Source organism: Monodelphis domestica, chromosome 4 (genome assembly GCF_027887165.1).
Source record: "Monodelphis domestica isolate mMonDom1 chromosome 4, mMonDom1.pri, whole genome shotgun sequence".
NCBI classification, from domain to species: domain Eukaryota; kingdom Metazoa; phylum Chordata; class Mammalia; order Didelphimorphia; family Didelphidae; genus Monodelphis; species Monodelphis domestica.
In genome coordinates this window covers 154,366,080-154,392,616 of record NC_077230.1, presented here as the reverse complement: position 1 = coordinate 154,392,616, position 26,537 = coordinate 154,366,080, and the positions used below count along the sequence as shown (strand labels likewise).

At 35.2% G+C, this 26,537-nt stretch overlaps 1 protein-coding gene across 40 annotated transcripts in view; it reads left to right on the top strand.

Moving 5' to 3' along the window:
- Window positions 1-26,537, top strand: part of NEB (nebulin) — a 232,512-nt gene that overhangs the window by 131,503 nt on the left and 74,472 nt on the right. For all 40 annotated transcript variants that reach the window (XM_056793863.1, XM_056793864.1, XM_056793853.1 and 37 more), the window contains 26 exons: window positions 398-502; window positions 2,503-2,610; window positions 3,817-4,128; window positions 4,816-5,019; window positions 6,001-6,105; window positions 7,061-7,168; window positions 8,850-9,161; window positions 11,527-11,730; window positions 12,055-12,159; window positions 13,489-13,593; window positions 13,707-14,018; window positions 14,680-14,784; window positions 15,361-15,459; window positions 15,736-15,837; window positions 16,124-16,231; window positions 16,579-16,890; window positions 17,805-17,909; window positions 18,578-18,682; window positions 19,275-19,379; window positions 20,409-20,516; window positions 20,620-20,733; window positions 21,868-22,065; window positions 23,039-23,143; window positions 23,884-23,988; window positions 24,085-24,189; window positions 25,024-25,131. In XM_056793863.1, coding sequence (XP_056649841.1) covers window positions 398-502; window positions 2,503-2,610; window positions 3,817-4,128; window positions 4,816-5,019; window positions 6,001-6,105; window positions 7,061-7,168; window positions 8,850-9,161; window positions 11,527-11,730; window positions 12,055-12,159; window positions 13,489-13,593; window positions 13,707-14,018; window positions 14,680-14,784; window positions 15,361-15,459; window positions 15,736-15,837; window positions 16,124-16,231; window positions 16,579-16,890; window positions 17,805-17,909; window positions 18,578-18,682; window positions 19,275-19,379; window positions 20,409-20,516; window positions 20,620-20,733; window positions 21,868-22,065; window positions 23,039-23,143; window positions 23,884-23,988; window positions 24,085-24,189; window positions 25,024-25,131 — 3,864 coding nt within the window. The remainder of the gene's footprint in view (window positions 1-397; window positions 503-2,502; window positions 2,611-3,816; window positions 4,129-4,815; window positions 5,020-6,000; window positions 6,106-7,060; window positions 7,169-8,849; window positions 9,162-11,526; window positions 11,731-12,054; window positions 12,160-13,488; window positions 13,594-13,706; window positions 14,019-14,679; window positions 14,785-15,360; window positions 15,460-15,735; window positions 15,838-16,123; window positions 16,232-16,578; window positions 16,891-17,804; window positions 17,910-18,577; window positions 18,683-19,274; window positions 19,380-20,408; window positions 20,517-20,619; window positions 20,734-21,867; window positions 22,066-23,038; window positions 23,144-23,883; window positions 23,989-24,084; window positions 24,190-25,023; window positions 25,132-26,537) is intronic.

Genomic DNA, 26,537 nt, shown 5'->3' with positions numbered 1-26,537 from the left:
TCATAAGGGAATCTCACTTTTTTTCTTCACTACTTGAAAGTCAGATTTTTCAGTAGGATGAAAAATGTTCTTTTTCCCTAAATAACTGTCAATAAATGTTTACCAGGTCCCTACTACAGGCTAGGTACTTATTACATTATATTAAACATTTCTACAAATCAAATAGTTATAATAACCTCACATTTAAAATTAAATTATGAAGCAGTCATTCTGGGCAATGCACATGCCAGGCACTAGTGATACAAAGGCATAATCCTTGCATCAAAAAGACATTATATGTAGAAAAGTATTCTATAAAGCAGAATTATGTCTTTAAAATAAATTCCTCAACTTTATTGGAATTAGAAATAAATTATCTAACTCTATTGGAATAACAGTATTCCTATTCTCTCATCAGTGGTTGTATAAAGATGCCTGGAATAAAGATAAGACAAACATCAACATTCCTTCTGACACGCCAGTGATGTTGCAGGCTCAGCTCAATGCCATGCAGATCAGCAAGGTAAGATTCGTAGAGATGAAATGTTAGTTCTTTCATGTAGCAATATCTATTGGTCTATTAACCATATGGGAAATTACCAAATCAACCAAGTAGAACTTGTGACGTCTTTTAGTGACATTCAGTATTTTCCCCTTTACTTCCCCTTCACTGAGAAGAAGTAAAAAGAGGGCCAGTTTTTGAGTAAGGAAAAATTGAATTTAAGCCTATCTAAAGATACATAGTGACTCAGTATGGAACAGTGCTGTAGGCTAAGACTGTAATTAATAGATATTAGCATTAGTGGAGGGAGTTTCCACACTGGTTGTTGCTTTACACTGAGGAAATCCCAGGACAAACTAAATATAAGTATAAATAGATTTCTGAAATTAAAGGGAAAAAACACATATCAAGGTAATATAAATTTTAAAAAATTCTAGTAGAAGGCAATTTGGATACATAAATAGATTCCTAAAGAAAGTACCATGATCCTAGAGTCCTGTTTCTGATTTCAATGGTAACTCTTTCAGATTCAAAAAGTTATATACTGTATCTGGTACTCAGTTTCCCTATATAATAATTGGGATTAATGACCCTAATACTCTGTGGAAAAATGAAATCTCCTTTTCCACTAGAGACCCAGCACCTACCACCTGGTTAGATAAGGTCCTATGGGATCAAGGAGAGAGAAATATAGTTTTTGCAACATCCAGGTGAGGCAGCAGAGCATCACACTATCACAGAATGAAGATTGGGGGGGCGGGGAGCCTCAGCAGCCATCTAGTGCAACATCTTTTATTTTTTTCATTTTATTTTATCTCTTCCCAATTACCTATAAAAATAATTTTTATCATTTGTTTTCCTAAAGTTTTGAGTCCCATATACTCTCCATCTCTCTGTCCCTCCTCTCCTCACTAAGACAGTAAGCAACTTATATATTTTCATATTCATGCTGTGGAAGGAGACACATATAAAAAACTCCACAAAAAAAGTAAAGTCGAAAAAAAGTACATTTCAATATACATTCAGACACCATCAATTCTTTCTCTCCAGGTGGATAACATTTTTCGTCATGTGTCTTTTGATTTGTAGTACAACTTTTTTCTTTCAAAAAGTGGATTTTATTGATATCTTTACTTTTTACTTCTAGATTCCCTTCACCATCCATCCTCCACATTCAAGAAAGTCATTACTTAGTACAACTTATTTCTAAAAGGAATTTCCATTACAATATACCCAATAAATAGGTACTCTGCTTTTAAGAGAAATCTTAAAGGAGAGGGAGGTCATGTCTCTCATGGTAGCCCATTCTACCTTTAGATATCTCTAATTGTTAAAAAGCTTTTTCTGACCTCAAGCCTATATTTCCCTCCTTGAAATTTCTACCCAATATTCCTGGTTGTGCCCCCGGGACTAAAAAAAATGAAAAATCAAATCCCTCTTTTACAGAATAGCACTTTAAATACAGTATTTGAAATCTACGGCTATTTCTCTTCACCCCATTCTCCCCCTTTCCTCAAACCCCATTTCCCAATCTTTTATTCTCTGGAAAGACTTGCAAAAACATCATACAGTTTTTTTTTTCTTGGGCATAGCCTCTTGTCATATATTTTGTTCTTTTCCTCCTGTTAAGAGCCTGAATTGGAGGCAGCTGGGTAGCTGAGTGGTCTGAGAGCCAGGCCCAGAGATGGGAGGTCCTGGGTTCAAATCTGGCTTCAGCGACTTTCTAGCTGTGTGGCCCTGGGCAAGTCCCTTAACCCCCATTACCTAGCCCTTACAACTCTTCTGCCTTGGAATCAATACGCAGTATTGATAAGGGTTTAATAAAAAAAAAAAAGAGCCTGAATTATTTTCAGATGTACATTCCTGAATAACAAATGTCTATCAACAAACATTATGGGGGTGCATGCATATTTGCAGGGACTGGAAGAGAAACTTGCTCAGATTTTGCTCAATTTGCTTATTCCACCTAGGTAAAATGAATTGTCTTTACTTGTAAAATAATGTCTGTGTTTCCTCAACAGAAACTATATCAACAAGCCTGGGATGAGGCCAAACAGAAGGGTTATGACATAAATGAGAAAGCCATTGAGATCAAACAGGCAAAGGCAGCCAGAGACATTGCCAGTCAGGTACAGTTCCGATTCTTTTCCCATTTCAGTTGAGCTGCTACTCAATTCCATTAAAATGTTTGAAATGAGAACAGCTAGTTTTTAAAGATCCCTAACTTGTTTTGTTCTCTTTTTGAAAATTTCATTTTGTTTTGAACTTCAAAAAACAACTAATGGGTTGAAGATGCTAAAACCAGACAATGAAAACTCATGATAACTGAAAGCAGATTTGTAAACTATGTTAATGTTGATTATTTTTTAACCCCTCATAAGTGTTTTGAATCAGAAATAGTACCATGGAGTGTCCTCAGTTTGGGGAAAACAATTAGTAATTAAAGGAAACATAAAAATGTCACAGTTAGTGTCTTTTCCATAACATTTCTGTGTTCTATGTTGATCATAAACAAAAACAAAACAAAATAAACCCTAAGGGATAGTTTTAATGAAAGTAAACAAACAGTAAAGGTTTGATCATTTATCAGGGATTCTTAAAGAGGAGTCATTGGATTTATTTTTAAAAAATATTTTGATAACTTTATTTCATCATAGCTGATTTCCTTTGTCACCCCATTTGTCTTGATGCATTTAAAAATATTCTTCTGAAAAGGAATCCATAGATTTTATCAGACATGACAAAAAACAGTTATGAATCCTTAATTTAGACAATTATTCAACATGAGACTTCTGGTGGCTCAACTATAACAAGCCTAGAAATGTTAAAGTTTATCTAACGGTAACCAAAACAATTAAAATGATGGCTACAACAACTTATTATTCAAACCCTACTATTTGCATCCATTTATTAAGGAAAGGTTAAGTGGTCCCCTTGAATCATTGTCAACAAGTAGGCAAAGAATCCAGACAACAGGAATGTGATAGCAAAGAAAACCTGGTACCATGGATAAGTTTGATCAACAACATGGAACCGGGTTCTGATCAAGGACACATGTAAAACCCAGTGGAATTGCACAGGGGAAGGAGGGAAAGAGTATGATTCTTGTAGCCAAGGAAAAATGTTCCAAATTGACTAAATAAAATTTTCTTTAAAAAAAAAAAAGAAAAATCTAAGTTTGCTTATGATGAAATAAAATACTGTAAACATTGACCCCGTTTACACAGAAGGTATTTTTAAAATTTTAGAAAGGCATTTTTAAATGTACTTAAAGTAAAATATCCTAGGTTAATTATTTTTGCATTGTATATTTGTCTGATTCTTCACTAATCTAGTACAAGTATAAAGAAGGTTACCGGAAACAACTGGGCCACCACGTGGGTTTCCGCAGCCTGCAAGATGACCCCAAGTTAGTGTGGTCTATCCATGCTGCCAAGATCCAGAGTGACAGGGAGTATAAGAAAGCTTATGAGAAGTCCAAGGCCCACTATAATACTCCATTGGACATGATGGCGATTGTTCAAGCCAAGAAATGCCAGGTCCTGGTTAGCGATGTGGATTATCGCAACTACCTACACCAATGGACGTGTCTTCCAGACCAGAATGATGTGATCCAGGCTAAGAAAGCCTATGAGCTTCAGAGTGATGTAAGTATATAATCATTTTATTCTCAGGCAATGTTTTCAAAGTCGGTGTTTCCTGATGAGAAGATTAGCATTAATACCTTAACAAACCTAAAATAGCTTCAGGAATACACAGATTATATTTGTAAATCCTTTCCATCCTTTTTGCTCTGCATTATATTAGATCTTATTCAATTTTCCTCAACCATTTTTCTCATCCTATATCTGGACTATCTATGAAGTTATATAGAATGACAAGCAGATCTCCTGAATCAGCTTTTCAAAATTAATTGTATTAATTAAATTAAAAAATTTTTAAAACAGATATATCTAGTTTTACAGGAAATCTATCAGCTTTGTCTTTCAAATTTTCTACTGCCATTCCAAAGGCAAATTTTTAATAATAAAGCCCATACTAGGAAAAAAACAAACCATTTGCTATTTACATTCTCAGTAAAACTGCTTTTGAGTCCTTGCTAGCAGCCTGATGAATGCCCTACTCATCTTTCGTAGGAGTATAATATGTATTGGAATATATGGAGTGTTGGAATATAAATTCAGGGTTGACTGCAAACCAAAGAATGCTTTGGCTCTAATGGAGGAGATAAAATGCAATTGGGATAATTAACAGACTGCCTGTAGTTCAAGGCCAGAAAACTCTTGCCTTCAGATTTAACTCTCCTTTGTGTGTGCTTCCACTGTCTCCTTCAGAATGTATACAAATCAGACCTGGAATGGTTGAAGGGTATTGGATGGTTGCCGCAAGATTCTGTGGAAGTGAATAGAGTAAAGAATGCCCAAGAGCTAGTGAATGAAAGGCGCTACCGTACGAGGCCTGAAGCTCTCAAATTCACAAGCATCGTGGACACCCCTGAAGTTATCCTGGCAAAGACCAATGCTCTGCAGATCAGTGAGGTGAGATGGGCACAGCGTTACAGTGATTAAACCTACGGTCCATTGGGCCTTCATTTCCAGCCCTTCGAAGGCAATGCATTGTAAAGAGATCCATAAACACATTCTTTTTCAACTGAATGAAACGGGCATTTTAAAATGCTTGCACAATCAATTGTACTTTGCAGACGCACACATAAATTTTGTTATCTATTATTCTCAATCGATGTGTAAACTCCACTCTGACTTTGTTAACAAACTAAAGCTTGTTGACATTTACAGATTTGGCAAACATGAGTATGAGGGACATTTTCAGACTTACTTGAACATTTTGCAGGTTCTGATAAATCATTTTGGCCAGGCAACAACTTATAAAAATGGCAGTTATACATTTCTCTCTGTCCAAAGATAAGATATCAAGTGAGTCAAAGGAGAATTTCAGAATGGTAATATGAGTATTCTCAGATTTTTTTATGTTCATAGGATAGGGACTGAATGCACGGACACATCCAGGCACACTCAGTTCACCTCTAACCATAGCAAAATTGATGAGTTATGTGTGGTACAATGGAAAGAATGCTAGTACAAAGGGAAGAATGCTAGAAGAAAGGCAAAGGACCTGAGTTCAGATCCAGTACTGCTACTCACACCTGTGGAACCCTGGGAAAATTATTTAGCTTCTCTGCACTTTGTTTTTCTCATATCTATAAAATAACTTGAAGTTATATGAACTCAAAGGGCTCTTCCCCTCTTTAAAAAATGTGTCTATAAATAAATTTTTCCTCATATGACTTTTTAGTACTATAAAGCTTAGATTTTATGAAAATGAAAATTATTTATCAATAAAATAACAAAATGATTAAGATAATAATACGATTAAATAATGATGTCCTGTCTTTCTATCTGGGCATGCCCATTGGCAATTTTAAAAATATACCTCTGGGTTCCTTTGTGATGTTATAGAATATATTTGTAATACTCTTCCTTTGGTTTATATCCTGCCAGCCACTCTATCGAGATGCTTGGGATAAAGAAAAGGCAAATGTGAACATCCCTGCTGATACCCCTGTGATGCTACAATCAAAGATCAATGCCATGCAGATAAGCAACGTAAGATCCTAAAATAAAAGCCATCTTTTTTCTATAGTAACGTGTGTGTGCGATATCTACTTATATGATGTCTTTTCCCATCTAAATATTCTCAATAATATCTGACACCTGACATTTTCACTACTATTCTTTCTATTCCTACCCTTTAAGACTAAGATTTTTCTATAGTGTAACAGCCTTGGGAATAAAATTTAGAGAATCAAATGCAAGGACTTAAGAGAAGTCAGTCTTTTAATGGGCTATAATCATTACCTCCAGAGGCTAAATGCTGCATTTTAACCTTTTCTTTTTTAATAAAAATATTGGAATTGTAATCCAAAATTTCAATGTGGGGAGAGCAAAAAAAATTCTCTTTGAAAATAGTTTCGTGTCCATTTTTTACTTTTTCCCATTTAATTTAAGCTTTCTTAAATTTCCATTCTTTAAAGGAACCCTTTTTGTCATTGAAACATTTGTGTAATGTACAGGACAAGACAGAAGGAAGTTCAAAAAGGAGACAGAGAACAAGATAGCTTTGAAAGTAACATGTTCAGTTTATCACATTTTTAAGCAAGCTCTCTTTAGAAAGATAGAGGCAAAAAATATGGGAGAAAATTTGGAAAATGTCAAAACAAAAGATAGCAATTAAGATTTAATTTTTTAAGCAAGCTGTATGTAATAGAGATTAGCAACCTCATAAGTTTTTGTTGTATTTAATATATGCAAATGTTCTTTTTCTTTGGTAGGCTTGTTAAAATCCAAATAAAGTAGCCCCATTTTTGTTGGGTGACTTATTTTTTATTATCAATTTTATTATATCTCAAGCTCAAATCAACCTAACCTGACCACTAATAAATCTTTAGGCACGATTAGTTTGCAATATATTACCAGTTTCCTTGTTTCCTAGAGTCTTAGTAAATACTGGCTACAAATATTTTCTGCAAACTGATTGTGGCATGGTGATTTCTGTTTTTAGAAACAATATCAACAAGCTTGGGAAGATGTCAAGATGAAGGGTTATGACATACGAGCGGATGCCATTGGAATTCAGCATGCCAAGGCTTCAAGAGATATTGCTAGTGAGGTAAAAGCTCTACCTTTTTCCTTTTCACTTCTGGATAAGAATTTGCCTGTCCTTATCCAGGAAGAAATCCAAAATTGTATTAGTGAACCTATTTGATGCCTTTGGAATAGCAAATAAAATGAACTATGTGCAGACTTTCCATTGTTTTTCCATTGCATTCAAGTCCCACCTCCAGCAAGTCTTCCTCCAAGTAGTTTAACTTAAGGGCCCAATTGCAATTATAGTCCAACTTCCATTTGTTATCATATTTAGGTATAGTCATTTATTTTTCAAGTGTCTTTTCAATGCCAATTAATTAGTATTTACTGGATACCTATTGGGTGTTGGGCACTACGTTAAAAACCATAATTTGGAGAAAGGAAACCATAATTAAAGCCCAGAGAAAAATCAATCCTTTTTCTTGAGGAATCCCTTGAGCGGTAAAATAACCATTCATATTTATTATAGTAATTTAAGGGTTAATAATCACTTTCTTCCCAATACCGATATGAGTTAGGTGATTTGATATTTTTCAATATTTATTTTATTTATGTCTCTGTGCATCGACTTTTCCACTTAAATCTCCTTCACGCACAAGTGTCTTTGTGCACAAAAACGCACAAAAACAATCGTCATTCTCGGTTACCGAGAGACTACTACTACTAATAATAATTTAAAAAATTTTCCCATGGTTGCATGATTCAGTTTCTTTCCCTCCCCTCGCATAGCCAACTCGCAATTCCACTAAATTTTACATGTCTCATTGATTTGATCAATTTTACCTCCACTTTACAGATGGAGAAGCTGAGTTTTAGATTGGTTGTGTAACTTGCCCCTGTTCACACATGTAGAAAGTGTTGGAGCTGAGGCAGAATCATGCAATTTCAGAGCCGGCAGGGACTTTAGTGGTCATGTAGTCCAATATATGCCTAAAAAAGAATTGCCTTCTTGGCACAGTGATGTGAACTCATTACACCAAGGGTTTATCCAGTTATGGAAGGCAAAATATATTTAGAGAGAATCTATTGAAGGAAATGGGCATGTTTAACCTGGAAAGAAAAAAGACTCAGATAAACATGACAGATGCATTCAAATATTTTAAGGAAAAGTCAGTTTGGGATCAGTAAAGAGTTTCTAACAATCAGAGCTCTTGGGGCAGCGAGGTAGCACAGTAGATAGAGAATCAGGATGACAGGGGTTCAAATCTGACCTCAGATATTCCTAGCTATGTAACCTGGGGAAAGTCACTTAATCCTAGCTGCCTAGCCCTTACTGCTTTTCTGTCTTAGAATTCAGAAGGTGAAGTTTAAAAAACATTTTTAAAAACATTAGAACTGTCCAAAAGTCAAATACACTGCTTCTAGAGGCAGTGCATTCTCTCTCTTTGGAAGTCATTGAAAAGAGACTAGATGACCACTTGGTGGGTATATAAATTACACAGGAAATTCTTTTTGTTCTTGGGTTGGATTGTCTGTCCACTAAGATACCTTCCAATCTTCAAATCCTATGGCTTTGGGTAACATACATAGAATGATGTGATAGAAATGACAAGGTAAAAAATCAATGAATGCTAAGTTATAAAGTTGACATAGGAAAGGATCGATTAGAGTAGAATGGGGATCATCAAAAAGTCTTCCTAGCAGTAAAAAGATTTGTTGAAAAATAACTTCTTTTTTTTTTTATTTGGCCTTGTGCCTACCAGTATCTCTACAAATCTGCTTATGAGCAACAGAAAGGCCATTACATTGGATGTCGCAATGTAAAGGAAGACCCCAAGCTTTCTTGGGCTGCTCAAGTGCTGAAAATGCAGAATGACAGATTGTATAAGAAGGCCTACAATGATAACAAGGCCAAGATCTCTATACCAGTGAACATGGTGTCCATCAGTGCTGCCAAAGAGGGTCAGGCATTAGTGAGTGATGTGGATTATCGCCAATACCTCCACCGCTGGTCATGCTTTCCTGATCAAAATGATGTGATCCAAGCCAGGAAGGCTTATGACCTGCAAAGTGATGTAAGTATATGGATCTCTTAAACAGTACCACTGGGATAATTAAAAGATCCAGGTTTAATTTAGGTCCAGTGAAATTCTTAATCCTTAGAACTTAGAGGTTGGTGGAATACTATATTAATCCAAGAAAACTCAGTCTATAGAAGAATTTCACATTGTTCTCCTTAACCCAAAATGATCTCCTATTCCTAATCCATTCAGTGATGGGAATCAAGGACAATATTAGACTTTCGGATGACTAATCCAATAAGTTTATTTTTACTAGTGAAATTTCACCTTTATATCTCTATTTATCCATGAAATAGGTACCATGGATAAATATGGCATGGCAATTTCACTGTAGCCTGATATATTTTAAATATCTCATGAATAAGCTTACTTATTGTAAACATTTGGTCTTCTCACAAAATATTACTTGGAAGAAAATATCACATATAAAAAGAAAATAACAGATTAATAAGACAAATAAAATCAAATGTATATAATCCCAAAATACTGAAGTTCCTCTTGTTCATGATTTAGTCATGTTAAGTTATAGAAGTCTTTTCAAGGTCTACTTATACTTAGATCACATTTCGTCTCTTGACAATAATGATTTCTGTAAATTTAATATTCATTAGTCACATTACTATTTTTTATTTGTTCTAAACTTAACTCTCTCAAACTTCTATATAATTAATACTAAATTATATTTGTTATGTTAAGCCCCAGGAGGTAGCAATAAGAATAATGGATGGAATTTTGCAGCAAGACAAATTTATATTTAATGTCAAGAAAGGCTTCCAAATAATTAGATATATTTGTGAGTAGAAGGGGCTTCCCCAGGAAGGAAAAGATTCCCTCTCATTGGAACCCACAGAAAAATCAATCATTTTTTTCTTGACAAATTCTAAAATTGAATAGTACAGTAATAATTCACATTCATTATGGTGACTTAAGGGTTACAAATCACTTTTTTCCCAACACCCATATGAGTTAGGTCTTCAAGCAAAAGCTAGAAGACTGCTTACAGGGATTTTTGTAATGGTAATTCTTTTTTCAGGTAGATGTTACACTAGATAGCCACTGAGGTCCTTTCTAATTCTAAAATTCTAAGATTCTGTGATGGATGGTTCTTGCTAAGTCATTACTGAATACATATCGGTTGTGTCCCTGAAGAACCAAAGAAAAGCAGAAGACGTGATCAGTCTTCTTGAGAATTGTCTTCTTGAAGAATGAGGGTTATGAACATATAGGACCATGAATACATAAACAATAAAAAAATTCATCCTTTCTAAGGCATAATGTTTCTTCCACTGTTGCCTTATTTCATTTTTCCTACATCCTATTAATAACTATAAGTGAATACAAAATGATGAGTTTTTTTAAAACCAGTATCCTATATGATATCATCTAATATTGTTTGATCATCATCATCTGGGAAACAACATGGTTCAGTAAGAAATTATACATCAATTTTTCAATGCAACATTTATTTATTATTTATTCCTTCAATAAGAATTTATTAAATGTAAAAACCATAATAGCCACTGGGGATACCAAGACAAAAACTGAACACTATCTGCCCCTGATGAGATGATATAGATAGATATAGATAGATAGGTTTTCTAAATGGAATCAATTTATCTGATATGAGAAATACAATTTTCAAATAGACTTAGAAAATACTGTAGAGGTTTAAAATATTCCCTGATAGGAGATTATGGAGGATACTAGATTTAGGAGATGTTGAACTCATCTATAGCCAGATCTGTCTATAAAAATGCCCTCCCTACAATAGGGCAAAGTGAAAGGTGCTCTAAAAGAGTGGGAGAAAGTGGGAAATTAAAGATAAATCTTATCTATAAAACTTATTCATTTCCTTCACTGGGAGAGGAACACATACACAAAGGAGCAGATATAAAGTAATTTAGAGTGGGAGGATATTAACAACTAAGAAATATTGTCTTTTCTTTAAAAAAAAAAGGCATCAGTTTAAGCAAATAATTCCTAGTACTCTGTTGATAACCTAAACCTTTTGTGAACTCAGTTGTAAACAAGAATTGTCATACTGGGAAAAACCTCTTCAAATGGTTGTTTCTCTGTAGTCATAACCAATCAGCGCTACTCTAAAAATCCATCCAGTATAGATGGTAAGTATTGGAACATCTCAAAAAAAACTTTCCAATTAAGCTTACTATTATTTCTAAGAAAATGAAAGCCCTTAAACATCCCAAATTAGACTCAGGGAAAAAAAATCATTGTAGTTCATAACAAAAAGCATTTTGTCTGTGGTACTACTGTGTATCTTTATATCGGACTTTTCCGTTGCTTAGATATTTCAAGTACAACAAAAGGAGACAACTTGTTCTTTCTTATTCTGTCTTAGGCCATCTATAAGGCTGACTTGGAGTGGTTGCGTGGTATTGGCTGGATGCCAGAAGGTTCTCCTGAGCTCTTGAGAGTCAAGAATGCCCAGGAGATTTTGTGTGACAGTGTCTACCGGACAAATGTGAAGGACCTTAAATATACGAGTATTGTTGACACTCCCGAAGTTGTCCTTGCTAAGTCAAATGCTGAAAATATCAGTATTGTAAGTAGCTTGTATATCACAAAATAAAGTTAGCTAAGTATTTATTCCCATCATCATATAATGCCTACTAAAAAAATCAAATCATTAATGTTGGCAATATGGCATGTTATTAGTTACCTAGGTACGTGAACTACAATTCAAAGTGACAATAAATATTTCACGTCAAATATAGGCCATTTATTTGTATCTATTAAAGAAATACGTGTGTTGTGTATGCTCTTAGAAGTTTTAATTTTAAAAAGTAAAAAGTTGCATAATAGAACTGGTAACGCAAGATGCATTACAGAGTGATTTTCATTTATTGTATTTTTCCTCTTCTCACAGCCCAAGTACAGAGAAGTTTGGGACAAAGACAAAACCTCAATTCACATCATGCCAGATACTCCAGAAATTAATCTAGCCAGAGCAAATGCTCTTAATGTGAGCAATGTAAGTACATTAACGATTTCAATATTTTTGAAAAATGACTGCTTTGGTCTTGTTATATTACTTCCAAAAGTCATTTAGGGACACTTGGCTACAAAATCCCCAAAGTCAGTGGTGAGAACATTGGCTGAACAAAGGCTTTAACTGGAAGTCAGAAGATAAACAGCAGATCCCTGACTCTCCTCACTGAGTTGCTTGGCATACTAGTGTTGGTGCTATGCCAGCTATAACAGTGGGAAGGGGAAAAGGGAATAAGGCTAAAGTGGATAAAGAGAGATTCGACCTTTATTTGTAGCAAGGATTTCCTGGCTCATGTGGGATTTGTGAAAAATGTACATTGACTCAAAAGAAGAATAATGTTATTTACAATGATTTGAAGGTTTACATCTTTTCCAGAGAAATACTGAGTCCTTGGCACTGTAACTAAACAGGGATATTTGCTAGTTAATACTACTACACCAGATAATATTTACAATCCTAACATACAAGTGCTTTTGTGAAACTAAGCTTTCCAGTGACATTTTGTCAATATTGGCTGGAAAAGTTAGAGCACAGAACTCTCTTAAGGATTTCTTTAAATCAAAGAGATTATAAATGTAACCTTTCATTCCTTCAAAGTAGTTAAATTGATAGGATGTTCAGCACTGTATTTATGGAAAACAAGATGACCCCTAAAGGCATCTTTGGTGAAAGGATTTGATATTGGAAATATTTTTTTTATAAGTTGCTAATATATTACGCCATAAAGTTAACTGAGTGTAGGAAAAAGCTGAGCAAGTTATCTATTGCCATCGTCCATACAATGGACAATTTAAGGACAAATGTAGGACAAATCAAGATGCTTTTTTTGGACTAATTCCCAGAACTCAAGTGTAGGTGAACAAAATTATATGAGCAATATAATTATATGACTTAAGAAGTATTAGAGGCTATGGATCACAGAGGTAGGGCTTTTTTTTGGTTGGTTTCTTCTAGTTTGTTTGTTTTTTTCTCAAATGTACTGAATTTAAGGAGAAATTGAAGAGTCCAGAACTTAATAGCCTCTATTTGATAACTAATAAAATGTAAAACTATTTAATTTATTGGTACCGTACTATAACTTTCCTACCCTTATAAAACACAATGTTCTTTCTGCCAATTGTAAAGAACTACTTCAAATAGTTCTTTAACTTTCCTTTCTTGAGGGCACACTGCATGGCCTTGAGCTTTTTGTCAGTTTTAATCATCAATCCCCATCTCATGTCCCTAGTATGATATTATTATCCTAGCTAATTCTTAGGACCTATTTCCAAATGTGATTTATCCTAAGGCCATCTATTTCTTTCTCTTAAGAAAATTTACAAAGAAGGCTGGGAAGAAGTAAAGATGAGCTGTGATGTGAGGCTAGATGCCATTCCAATCCAGTCTGCCAAAGCTTCCAGAGAGATTGCCAGTGATGTAAGACTGAATTTTTGTAGAGTCTTTCTTTTGTGCTTTCATTTGAATATGTCTAACGATTATATGAAAAGGATTATTTGTGATTCAAATTGTGCTCCATATTTCTTCTCCAGTATAAATACAAACTGGACCATGAAAAGCAGAAGGGCCACTATGTAGGAACCCTTACTGCCAGAGATGATAATAAAATCCGCTGGGCCTTGATAGCAGGCAAGATTCAGAATGAAAGAGAATACAGGCTGGACTGGGGCAAGTGGAAGACCAAGTTCAAAAGCCCAGTGGATATGCTTTCTATCTTGCATTCTAAGAAGAGCCAGACCCTTGTCAGTGATGTTGATTACCACAATTATCTTCATCAATGGACATGCCTGCCCGACCAGAATGATGTGATTCAAGCAAAGAAAGCCTACGAGCTACAGAGTGATGTGAGTTTGCTACATTTCAACTCTCTTTATTCTGGCATTTTTCCCTGTCACTCAAAATGTACTTATCGTACACTTGAGTATTGGAGTTGAAGAGGCCATAATTTAATAGCCTGCTCATTTGATAGTCTAAAAATATATAGTTTATTTGTTTTTACCTAAAACTATCTTTCCAACCCCAATAAAATACCAGATTCTCTCTGTCAATTCAGAAGGACCACTTTACATGATTCTTTCCTTTTCTTTTGGTATATGCTTTGAATCTTTGGTCCAGTTGTAAATTTGGTAACACCTTTTGGAAACCTTCAATGATCATCATTGTCATTATTATTGATTATTACAGTTGCCTGTAATAGATGTGGGAGCAAAATCAGGGTAGCCAAGGAGATATTCCAACTTGTAATAGACACAAATATCAATGGGAAAATATTCTTTGATTGTATCATGTCAAAGAAGAAGCCTGTGAAGATGATAATTTTATGTATCTTGGGAGGAAAAATGAATGCCACATTCTATCCAGAAGGTGTACTTAGAAAGAAATATACATAATGTTTTATAATATAATTTTTTTTAGTCCCATGGAAAGGTAAAAATTGATTCCTTTGAAATATTGGTAAGGGACAACAAGGCTACCAACCTTATCATTTGCTTTTTGTCTCCACAGGCAGTTTACAAGGCAGACTTGGAATGGTTGAGGGGAATTGGGTGGATGCCAAATGACTCTGTTTCAGTGAATCATGCCAAACATGCTGCAGATATCTTTAGCGAGGTAATGATTTTCCATCACCATTAAGCATTTTCCACAAGAGGTTGAGCAATAAAATGGTTCAATCTGCAATGTCCAATCTTTTTACCTCCACAGACCATTTCACCAATTAGAAACACTTCTATCTGATTAAGACTCACATTTATCCAAAGTGATCCTGCCCTATCTCTGTCACATTCCATTATTCATGATCCAACTAAAAGCTTGAACAAATTTGAAGCATACATGATTCTACTAGGAATCCTATAGATAGTAAAATTGCCCTCCCAACAATAATAAAGTTATCCCTGTTCTACATGTGGATCTACTGATTCTCCAAATTTCAGGACAATGTAGAAGTAGGGCTGGGGTTGATGTTGCTAAACAAAAATGAATGGATTCTGTGGTCATGTTGATTGTTTTGTTTCTAAACATAAAAATAAGAAAACTAAAGTGCCAAGAAAATGCTATTTTAATATATATTTTATTTAGAAACAAGGCACTTTAAATAACCATCATAAATGAAAAATTGATGCTACATATGTTCTTCCATATATAGAACAATATGCTTTGCCTCACCATAGTGTCTTTTCCCTGCAGCAAAAATATCGGACCAAGGTTGAAACTCTCAATTTTACACCTGTGGATGACCGAGTTGATTATATAACAGCAAAACAAAGTGGAGAGATCCTAAATGATGTGAGAATATTATTTTCTTTAATAATATTAAACAACAGCATTAATATTTGACCTTCTTTAACATTTAATATAGCTTTTCTTGTTACCTCTACTCAAAGCTTTTCTATACACTCTTCTATTTATTTTCTAAGATATAGTTACCTAGATACTTATATTTACCTAATGGTATCTAGGTTTGATTTCCCTAAACTATATTGTGGAGAATTTCTTAAACCTTTACCTTTTCCACCATCCTCAACTTCAAATGCCTTATTCCCTAAATGTTCTCTTTTTTAGATCAAATACCGCAAAGATTGGAATGACACCAAATCAAAGTATACCCTAACAGAAACACCACTACTTCACACTGCCCAGGAAGCAGCCAGGATCCTAGACCAGGTAGGTCTACATTTGCCACAGATACAGATTGATTGGCAATCATTTAGACAGTCAAATCTAAAGCATTAATATGAATTCATCAATGATACTCCATCCCTGACCAAGTTCATAGCATACATGGTTCTACTGGGAATTCTATAGATAATAAAACTGCCCTCTCAAAAGCAACATTTTCCTGGGAATAAAGTTATCCCTGCCCTACACATGTGTTCACTGACAGAATATTCCTACTACTTTGAGCTTCTGACTTTAATCTTTGTTTTTCTAATTGCATTCTATTCCTTAGTACCTCTACAAGGAAGGCTGGGAGAAACAGAAAGCCACAGGTTACATTTTGCCTCCAGATGCTGTGCCCTTTGTCCATGCCCATCATTCCAGTGATGTCCAAAGTGAGGTAATATATGCTCACTTGGGTAAATCTTGGGAAGATTGATCATTGGTTATGGGAAATACTATACCTTGGACTTTGGAAGTGTTCTTTTGAACTCCTACAGTCCAAGGTTGACTTTCTTCCTGCTTCCATATCTAAGACTCTCTATCAAAGGCTTATTTTTCTCCCTTTCTCATGTCTCCAAATGTTCCTTATTCTTCCTGGAGCTCTTCAAAAAATGAGTTTCCCACATTTTCACTAACTTTGTTAAACTCTGTAGACAAGGGAATTGGGGGTCTTATAATTAATCACTGTATATATGAGTACATATAGTAATAATGAGATGAATCTGCATGTTTTCTTACCAACAGCTCAAATATAAGGCTGAACATGTTAAGCAAAAAGGCCATTATGTTGGTGTTCCTACTATGAGAGATGATCCCAAGCTGGTTTGGTTTGAGCATGCAGGGGAGATCCAAAATGACAGACTATACAAAAAGGACTACCACAAAACCAAGTCCAAAATCAACATACCACCTGATATGGTGTCCGTCATGGCAGCCAAACAGGGTCAGAACCTTGTAAGTGATATAGATTACCGGAATTACCTGCATCAGTGGACATGTCATCCAGACCAGAATGATGTCATTCAAGCAAAGAAAGCCTATGACCTACAGAGTGATGTAAGTGATTTCATGCTTTCTCATTTTACCCATATTCAATTATCTGTATATGGATTGTATCTAGTAATCCAATCTCTTCCCTGTCATCTACCTGAGAGACTTTAAGGTGTCAACAGTTAAACTGAGTCAAGAGGGGAAACAAGACCAGTCATGGAAGGGAAGGATATGTGCATTTCTGATTTTTATCTATAACAATTCCATAACTTCCTCTATTTCAAAGTCAAATACAATTTTCTTTTAAATTGTCATCGATTTTGAATTAACTGTGCCTTTCCCCATTCATATGCCTGCTAATATGATAATGGACAGGTAACCAAAAATATTAGCTGATAAGAAGTCATACATATATGGATATATGTGGATTTATGTATGTTTTTGTAGAGAGAGTCAGAGAGAGAGAGAAAGAGAGAGAGATTCTCTTAACAGCTACTGGAATGCTTTCCAAATCTATTTTAGACTAATTAAGTCAACAAGCATTTATTAAATACTTATAATATGGCACAATGCCAAGTCCTAGGAATACAAATTCAAGTAGAAAGACAGTCCCTGCCCTCAAACAGCTCACATTCCAATAGGAGAAGACAACACATAAAAAAGAAGCTGAATAGCAGAGGGGGAGGGAAAAGAATGTTAGGGAAAGTCCAAAGAGTCAAGAGTACAGCCTTGAGAGGAATGAAGACATGGTTGGCCCACACATCTTCCTTAAAATGAAGGCTTCCTAATCAAAAGAAGAGGCCATAGGGACAGAGAGTACTTCTAATGTGTGAGGTCCAAGGGTGGAGTGAGCTTCCAGGATGAAAATATTTTTCTGCATGGTTGAGAGTCTGGAAAGACAGGGGTAAAGCCTGAAGAGGAATGTCTTGGTCATTTATGCCCATATAATACATATTTCTTCTTTTCTCCTTTGGCCTTAGAATGTCTATAAAGCAGACCTAGAGTGGCTCCGTGGTATTGGTTGGATACCCTTAGATTCTGTTGAACATGTGAGGGTTACAAGGAATCAGGAAATGGTGAACCAGGTATGTGAAACATCATTTGAATTCATTCTTAACATGGGGTGATCTGGGAAGACTAGCACCTCTAATGAAAGGGCTAATCAAACCCTTTTCAGAGCTGCTCCTCCACCCTGGGTAGCCACCTACAATCCAACTCTCACCTATGGCTCCAAGAAGCTGTAGCATGCTCAGTAGCCACACTCTAGTAAACTCTTCCTGGCAAATGATCTAAACCAATTTGAAGGTAACTAACAGTTCTCAAACCCATCAGTGACTTAGCTGGGATGTCTATCCCAAGTATGTGAAGACCTCCCCCCAGCAGAATGGGCTGATGAGAACAATTTGTTCAAACAACCATAAGGATGACTGAAGCAGGCACTGTGGAGCACTTAGAGCTTGGTCTGACATAGAAGACCCCAACATCATCCACTACATCCTGGGCCATTTCCAGTCATCATGATTTTAGCTCTGCCACAGAACTTCAGTGACTCTGGAAGAGAGACAGTGAGACTGATGACTTTGTGCAGTTCTGCCTCACTTAAATTTAATTCACACTACAAACAAGACATCTCTGTGATGTCATTGGTCCTTTTTGAAAATGAAGAATGAACAACAGCATCAACAACAACAATATTATATTTATAATATGGACAGAGGCTCCATCCATCTTAATCTATTCTGTTCCTTTACAGATAAAATACAAGAAAGATGCTCTTGACAATTATCCCAACTATACAAGTGTGGTTGATCCTCCAGATATTGTTCTAGCCAAGATTAATTCAGTCAATCAGAGTGATGTAAGTATTCCTTTGACTAACTGTGTAAGTATGCTGAATAGTTCAAATATTTGTTGATCTTAGTCATTTTCATGCTTATAGAATTATTTAAAATATTACCTATACAAACTATGTTGAGTTAAATATTTTGAAAAATCACTAGTAAATATATTTCTGTTTCTAGGCAAGAGCAATGCTTTGATCCAGGCAATTTCTTTTTTAATAGCTGAATCTTATCTGAAATGAAACCAGAACATTTTTATGAATGAAATTTACTCATTGCAAATTGTGACTCTGAACCTGGTCTCTGCACTTCCATGAAATAGGTTTGATTGTTGAGAATCTCTGAGGATTATTCAATAAGGCTCATATCCTCAGCCATGATATCCATGAGATCTATTAAAATATGTCTTGTGTTGTCTCCTTAAAATAAGAGGATAATAAATAATACTAAGCTACTCTACAAGGTATCAAGAGAGTCAATAAAGAATATGCTTTAGTTTAATCTCCTCCAATCCCCCCAAAAAAGATGTTAGACTAAGAATTATGGTGATAAACCCTATAGGAAGACAAGGGCGTACTTGTCTTAACAGGCAACTTTTGTTTTCATTAGGTAAAGTACAAGGAGACATTTAACCGAGCAAAGGGCAAATACATTGGTTCTGCAGATACTCCACACCTGTCCCACTCCAGAGATATGGCCAAACTCTATAGTACGGTAAGAACTGTTTTATAATGTATATTTACTTGTAATGCAAACCATGCTCAAGTTCATGTCAGTATTTTTAATCTTGTCTGACTATATCATGAGTCATCATTTTCTTCTTGATGGGGTAGAAGTTTTCTTGTTCTATATAAACACACGATTTCTTTCGTTTTGCTTATTTCTCCTCTAGAAGTGACACTTTATTTAGTGACAACTCATTCTTTCCAGGGTAGGATTTTCTCCTCCAGATAGCCCGCATTACTAGGCTATTATAGACAACTTTCTTTCTGTCTTGAATTATTTATGACATAGGGAGTTGATCATTACTTAACAATGAAGATATTTGCAAATTGATTAACCAATTCTGCCATTATCATAGAGAATTGAAAAGGATTTTAGGGATTAATTCATCTAATCCTCTCAAATCCCCCAAATCCCAACTGTGTGTCCTTAGATAAATCATTTAAATTCTTTGAGTCTCAATCTCCTTATCTATAAACTGAAGAGATTGGTCTTTATTATCTCTAAGATTCCTTGCTCTATAATATATGTTCTACAATCCATTATATCACTCACTATAAAGTGCCTTAACTTCTACTTATTTGATTTACTCATCCTGCCTGTCATTTAAATAGTCAGAGGTTCTTAAATTCTTGTGTCTGTGTGTATGCGTGTGTGTGTGCATGTATGTGCTATAGATCTTTCTCAACTCCTCTCCTCCCTTCTGAACCCATTCTAAGTGTGATGTTTTTAAATTCATAAAATAAATTCAAAGGATTTCAAAAGAAACCAATTACACTGAAATGCAGGTACCAAAATATTAAACAAATAAACAAAAAACAATTTCATGGATTCCAAGTTAAGAACTCCAACTCTGCCATAGATGGACTATGCCACAAACCTATAGAGGTGGTTTAGCCTTTCCTCTGACTCAAGTATGTTATACAATTTTCTAATCTCTTGATCACTTTACTATGTATGTATCTAAAGGTAAAAACTGATTTTGTCTCATCAAAATCAATCCATTTTTTCCTTGTATAGATACTGTATAAAGGATCCTGGGAAGGAAGTAAAGCTTATGGATATACCTTGGATGAGAAATATATACCAATTGTTGGTGCCAAGAATGCTGACTTCGTGAATAGTCTGGTCAGTATGATTTTTTTTTCTAATATGGTATGGATCTTTTGGTGGGAAAGATTGAATGGTAAGAATACGCCCAGTGATTCTCAATGGTGTTAATGGTTCACAGCTTAAATACAAAGAAGTATATGAAAAGCAGAAGGGCCATTACCTGGCTGGAAAACACATCAGTGAATTCCCTGCTGTTATTCATTCTCTGGATTTCCAAAAAATGAGGAGTGCGGTAAGTAAGAAAAGCTACCATTTTGTTTTCTTTGTTTATTTTGTACTGGTATTTTCTGGGTTGTTTTACAACAAAATGTCATTTCTCAATATGCCCCCATTTAGACCACTCTTCTAACAAGAAAATAGTTTAGAAAAACTAACAAAGCAAATTCGTCTGACAGCAGATACATCCCCATCTGTCCCAATAATGCCCCAATTCTCTACTAGGTAGAGGCTTTGGAACCAAGATTTTTCGTTGTTATCAACTGGCATTGAGATGCCTTTAAGGGTTATTCTCATCTATATTGTTTTAGTTATTGTGTATAATATTCTTTAAGTCCTACGTTTTCAGGGGAAAACCTTCATTTTCCATAATGCATTTTTGCATGTCTGTAGTAGCAGTGTTTTCATATTTTTCAAGTGATTCCTAATAGAAACTAAGCTACCTTTGCCCTATCCTTATATACTCCCTGGACTAAAATTGGGCTGAGGGGTAAATGAATTCATTAAGATACATCCCATATCATTGTCACCCCAGCAGACCATATTAATCTCTGGATTGTTATATATGTCTATCTTTAAAGTGATACCATTAGGATTGTAGGACATGGCGATATATTTCCCACCTTTGGACCTTTGTACAGGCTGCCCTTCATATTCTCTATCCCCTCCACAGAAGTTGCATCCTCCTTCAAAGCTCACCTTAAAAATGCTGCCTCCTAAACCCCTTATACAGTTCTTTCCTGATCCTTCCAATTACTAGTGCTCTCTCTACTTCACCCCCCTCAGATTACTTACACTTATTTTATATTTATTTATGTCCTCATATGTTATATTCCCCCAGTAAAATGTTAGTTGCTTAAGAGTAACTAACTTAAAGGACTGCTTCTTCCTTGTTTTTTAATCTCAAGCAACTATCACAGTACCTTGTACATGGTTGGTGCCTAATAAACGCTTGTTAAATTAAACTACTTTATGATAAAGAGGTAAAAAGAAGTTGAGAAAAGGAAGTATTAAGATTTTTCCACAAATTAATAATTAATCAACTAAAACCTTCCCATTTTAGATACTAATATATATTATAATTTAGGTCTCAATATGATTAAGTATTCTAACACATTTTAATTCCTCCTACAAAATTAATGTCCTTTAGTTGAACTACAGAAGACACTACGAAGATACTAAAGCCAATATCCATATTCCAAATGACATGATGAACCACGTACTGGCTAAAAAATGCCAATACATCCTCAGTGACCTGGAGTATCGACACTACTTTCACCAGTGGACATCTCTGCCAGAGGAACCCAATGTCATTCGTGCCCGAAATGCCCAGGAGATTTTGAGTGATGTATGTATTTTATACATTATTCGTAGGTCACAAGTTTCACATGCTTCTACATTTCATCTGCCCACCCATATTCTTCCATAGTTCTGATTCTTATATGATGTCTGTGCTTTAAACAAAATAATAAGGAATATAATATGGATAGAAAATGGTGTTCAGACCCAATGAGACTCTTCTTTAGTGTGCCAGGACATATGGATATGCATGTATGTCTGTCTCTACTGGCTGTCAGGTACAGCTGACCTTCTAGAAGTGGAGAGGGGATCTCAGGGACACGTATTAATAACATAAGCAGTGCCAGATAAAGATACTTGGCGGTCCCTGGACACCATGATTGCTTGAACTCATCAACAGGACACTCAAAATGAGAGTCCACCTCGATTCTTAGTAAGCTGCAGAAATGTTTGATGAAGGATAAATAATGAAGTGTTCCTATATGCACTTCTTTGCCATTTTCTTCTTAGTCCTAGTTCTTATAAATCTTATACAGAATTTGTGTTGGTTTTCTAACTCAACTCCATGGTTCCTCATTACATGAGTTATCCTTCCTCATGACTTGTAAAAAGTAGATCCAATCTTGGCGCCAGAGGGAGGGAGTAGGAGAGACTGTGGGACTCCAGTTTCCTACCACAGAAATCTCCAAGTAATAAATATGAAATCTCTCTGACCTGGAAAGAAAATGGCCAGATTTAATGCTTTCTTTACTCTAATCATTCAATAGTCATAGTCCTTTATTGGATTGTGAGTTCTTGAGGATAGGGATTATTTTTTTCTATTTTCTTATCCCCAAACTTTAGCACAGTGCCTGGCATATAGTAGGCATTTAATAAATGCTTATTGACTGACCAATACTAATGTTTAGAAGGAGTCTTTAAACTTCTGTCTAATATTTATTGAAAAATCCAAATCTAGTTCATAAAAAGAACTATGGTAGATATGCTGATAATGGCTGCCTTCCACCTCTTCCCCTTTTCAGAATGTGTATAAAGATGACTTAAACTGGCTGAGAGGAATTGGATGCTACGTCTGGGATACACCTCAAATCCTCCATGCTAAAAAATCCTATGATCTTCAAAGTCAGGTAGGTAAATCTCCTTGAAGGATTGAGGATCAAGAAAAAGTTGACTTTTTAAAAAATAATGCTAATTTTTAATTTTTTTACTTATTTTGAATTTATATAATCTGTTCATACCCATTATCTCTTAAGCCTCACAACAATCCAATGAGATAGAAAGACCAGTCATCTATATACCCTTTTAACTGAGGAACTAAGTGATGGTAAGATTAGGTATTTTTGAGGAACAAAACTTAACTAATAAAAAGTGACAAAACTTAAACATAAGTATTCAAATTCCTAGTTGAGTTTTCTTTCTAAAACTCAAAAAATCTCCATTTTTGATAGTAAGGATAATGATTTAAGGGAAAGCTAAAGATCTTCTGCCTGAAAAATATCTTTATTACTATTTAACCTCAAGTGCCCTTGAAATTTCCATTATTCCATCCCTTATTTATCTTGAGGCATTGCAACCTTAACCTGTGAGATTAAAATAGAATTCTATTTTCCTGGAAGGTAGGTGGAGAAAGGGCAGAAATAATCCAGTAAATCATATCAGACCATATCATCAATATCTCTAAAGGGATTAGAGGAAAAGGGAAAGAAAAGTTCCAGATAGATATAGAAAACACATATCATTCACCTCACCATTTTACTATTAGATCAAGAATATGGAAAGAACATGGCTTTGGACATAGCTTTGATCATATTGCCAACTGTTTAAGTCAACGTTCTCACTTTCCATGTGCTTTTTCTTTCTCTTACAGCTGCAATATACAGCGGCAAGTAAAGATAATTTACAGAACTACAATCTGGTCACAGATACGCCACTTTATGTGACTGCCGTCCAAAGTGGCATTAATGCCAGCGAGGTAGGCTTCCTTTAATCTTTGCCTTCTATCTTTGTCTTTAACTGTTTGTCTGCTAATTTTTAAATGATGGAAATAAATAACATTTTCTGTTTGTAGGTGAAATATAAAGAAAATTATCATCAAATTAAGGACAAATACACTACCATTCTAGAAACGGTGGATTATGACAGAACCAAGAATCTAAAAAGTCTTTTTAGCAATGTGAGTTGGGTTGCTTTTTTTCTTTTTATCTGCTTTATGATGTGAGGAGAAACTTGGTGGTGAAATGAAAGAAAGGATTTGGCCAGAATATTGTTTTTTTTTTTCCTGTCCTTCTCTCTGCTTCTGCCCATGATCACCTTAATCTGTAGCATACCGCTGTCCCCAAAGCCATAGTTATAATTTATTTGTATGTGCAAGGCACTATGCTGAACATTAGGAAGAAATGCAATCCTTCACCTATTCAACCTTGTCTTTAAGCTTGAGCTTATCCTCTCCTCTCAGCTAAGGTCTCTGATGATCAGCAAGCATGACGCTTCCTTTGCATCTTTGAATAGTCTTGTTAGACCAAGACTAAGATTTATTAATCTTATGAAATATTTGAATGGTTAAAAAAAATGGAGATTTGTGGGCATCAGAGAAGGCTAACATTAAAAGAAGGTTATGTTCTAATTATAATAGCAATAACATTTATATAGCACTTTTAAGGTTTACAAAATATCTTTTATATATCATTTCATTTGAGTCTTACAAAAACCCTGGGCAGTATTTAATATAGATGATACTATTTATTATCTATTATATATATGGATATATGCTTATTATAGATTATGTTATTTGTTATAGATAAGAAAATTGAAATGGACATAAGTTAAATGACTTATTCAGGATCACGTAGTGAGTGAATGTCTGAGGCGGGATTTAAATTCATCTTCCTAACTCTAAGTCTGGTGCTCTATCCTCTATACCATCTAGCAACTGCTATGCTTATATAGGCTAAGATGTAAGTTAAAATATATTTTCCAGTAATAACACTTTGTTCTTTGAACTCCTCAGAATCTCTACAAAGATGCCTGGGAAAAAGTGAAAGCTACAAGCTACATACTACCAACCAACTCAGTCTCACTGACACATGCCAAGAACCAGAAACATCTGGCTAGCCATGTAAGTGCATTTAACGTGTGATATTTAAGCCTGGCTTTTTCCTAGTTACTTCATCCTGTCCACATATATCCTCCATTCTCATGGGATACACTAACTCTCAAGACAAGTTATTGTAGGACTTACCCATAAGCTTTTTAAAAATGTCTTTTGAATGACTACTTAATAAGCCAGTTGACAGATCTACTGCATGCAAACAGGAAATTCTTCTTCAATATCTTCTGGAGTAGATTCAGCTCTCAAAGTTTTTTCAATCCTTACCTTCTGTCTTGGAATCAATCCTAAGTATTAGTTCCAAGGCAAACGAGCACTAAGGGCTCATTTACCTGTTCCCATTCTTAGGAATTGCTTATGTGGCAAAGAAAGACTTGAATGGCTTTGCTCACAATGAATCATGAAGGGGTGAACCTCTTAAATATCCTTGAAGTTAATGGGAAAGTAGAATATTAGAAAGGAAGAGATAATAGAATATACCATAAATATAGCTTATTTTCTAGAATAAAGGATTTTGTGCGACCACTAAATAAATAAACAATAAATGAAGGGAATTCATCTGATAAAATGTCAATCTATTTGGTTTTAAAGTTGATTGATCTTTTTTTAGTCATTCAAATCAGTTATATGTGCCATATACATTATATATGAGGTGTTCAGGGAGAAATAATGGGCCCTATTCATGGCTGCACATCCATCTTTCACCCAACTCTCACCTGTGGCCCCAGGGAGCTATAGCATACTCAGTAAAACTTCTCACCAGGCAGGTCAAATCCATGGGTAAGTTAGGAGATGTATCCCCCTGCATGTGAAGACTTCCCCCAGGAGAATGAGCAAATGAGGATAATTTGTTCCAATGGCCAGGAAGGTGGCTAAAGCACACAGTGTGGAGAACGTAGAGCTTAGTCAGACATCAAAGACACCAAAGTCATCTGCCGCATCTTGGGCCATTGCCAGCCATCCTGACTTTTGCTTTGCCCCTAAACTTCAATGACTTTGGAAGAGAGATGGAGGCTGACAAATTTGTGCAACTCAGCTTCACTTAAATCCAACTCACACATAAGTCAAGACATTATCATGTTACGGCACTGGCCCTCTTTGAACCACAATGTGCCACATAGATTTTTTTTTTTAGTTTTTGGAACTTTAATTGTCCTTTTCTTTATCTGAATAGATGAAATTCCAAATAATTCTTATATATAGATATGGCTACAAGAACACTTGAACTATGGAAAAATTAGAGGCAAATGAAAAGTCAGCCTAATACACACAGTCCTGGAAAGGATGCTTCCATCCTCTGACCTTTCACATCTGAAGCATCTTCTGATACAACCTACTACTGTGAAATCCATAGTTCTTTTGCCCATGGTTGATGCTACAACCTTTGTAATCTAATCTTATTCTAGAAAACTTCA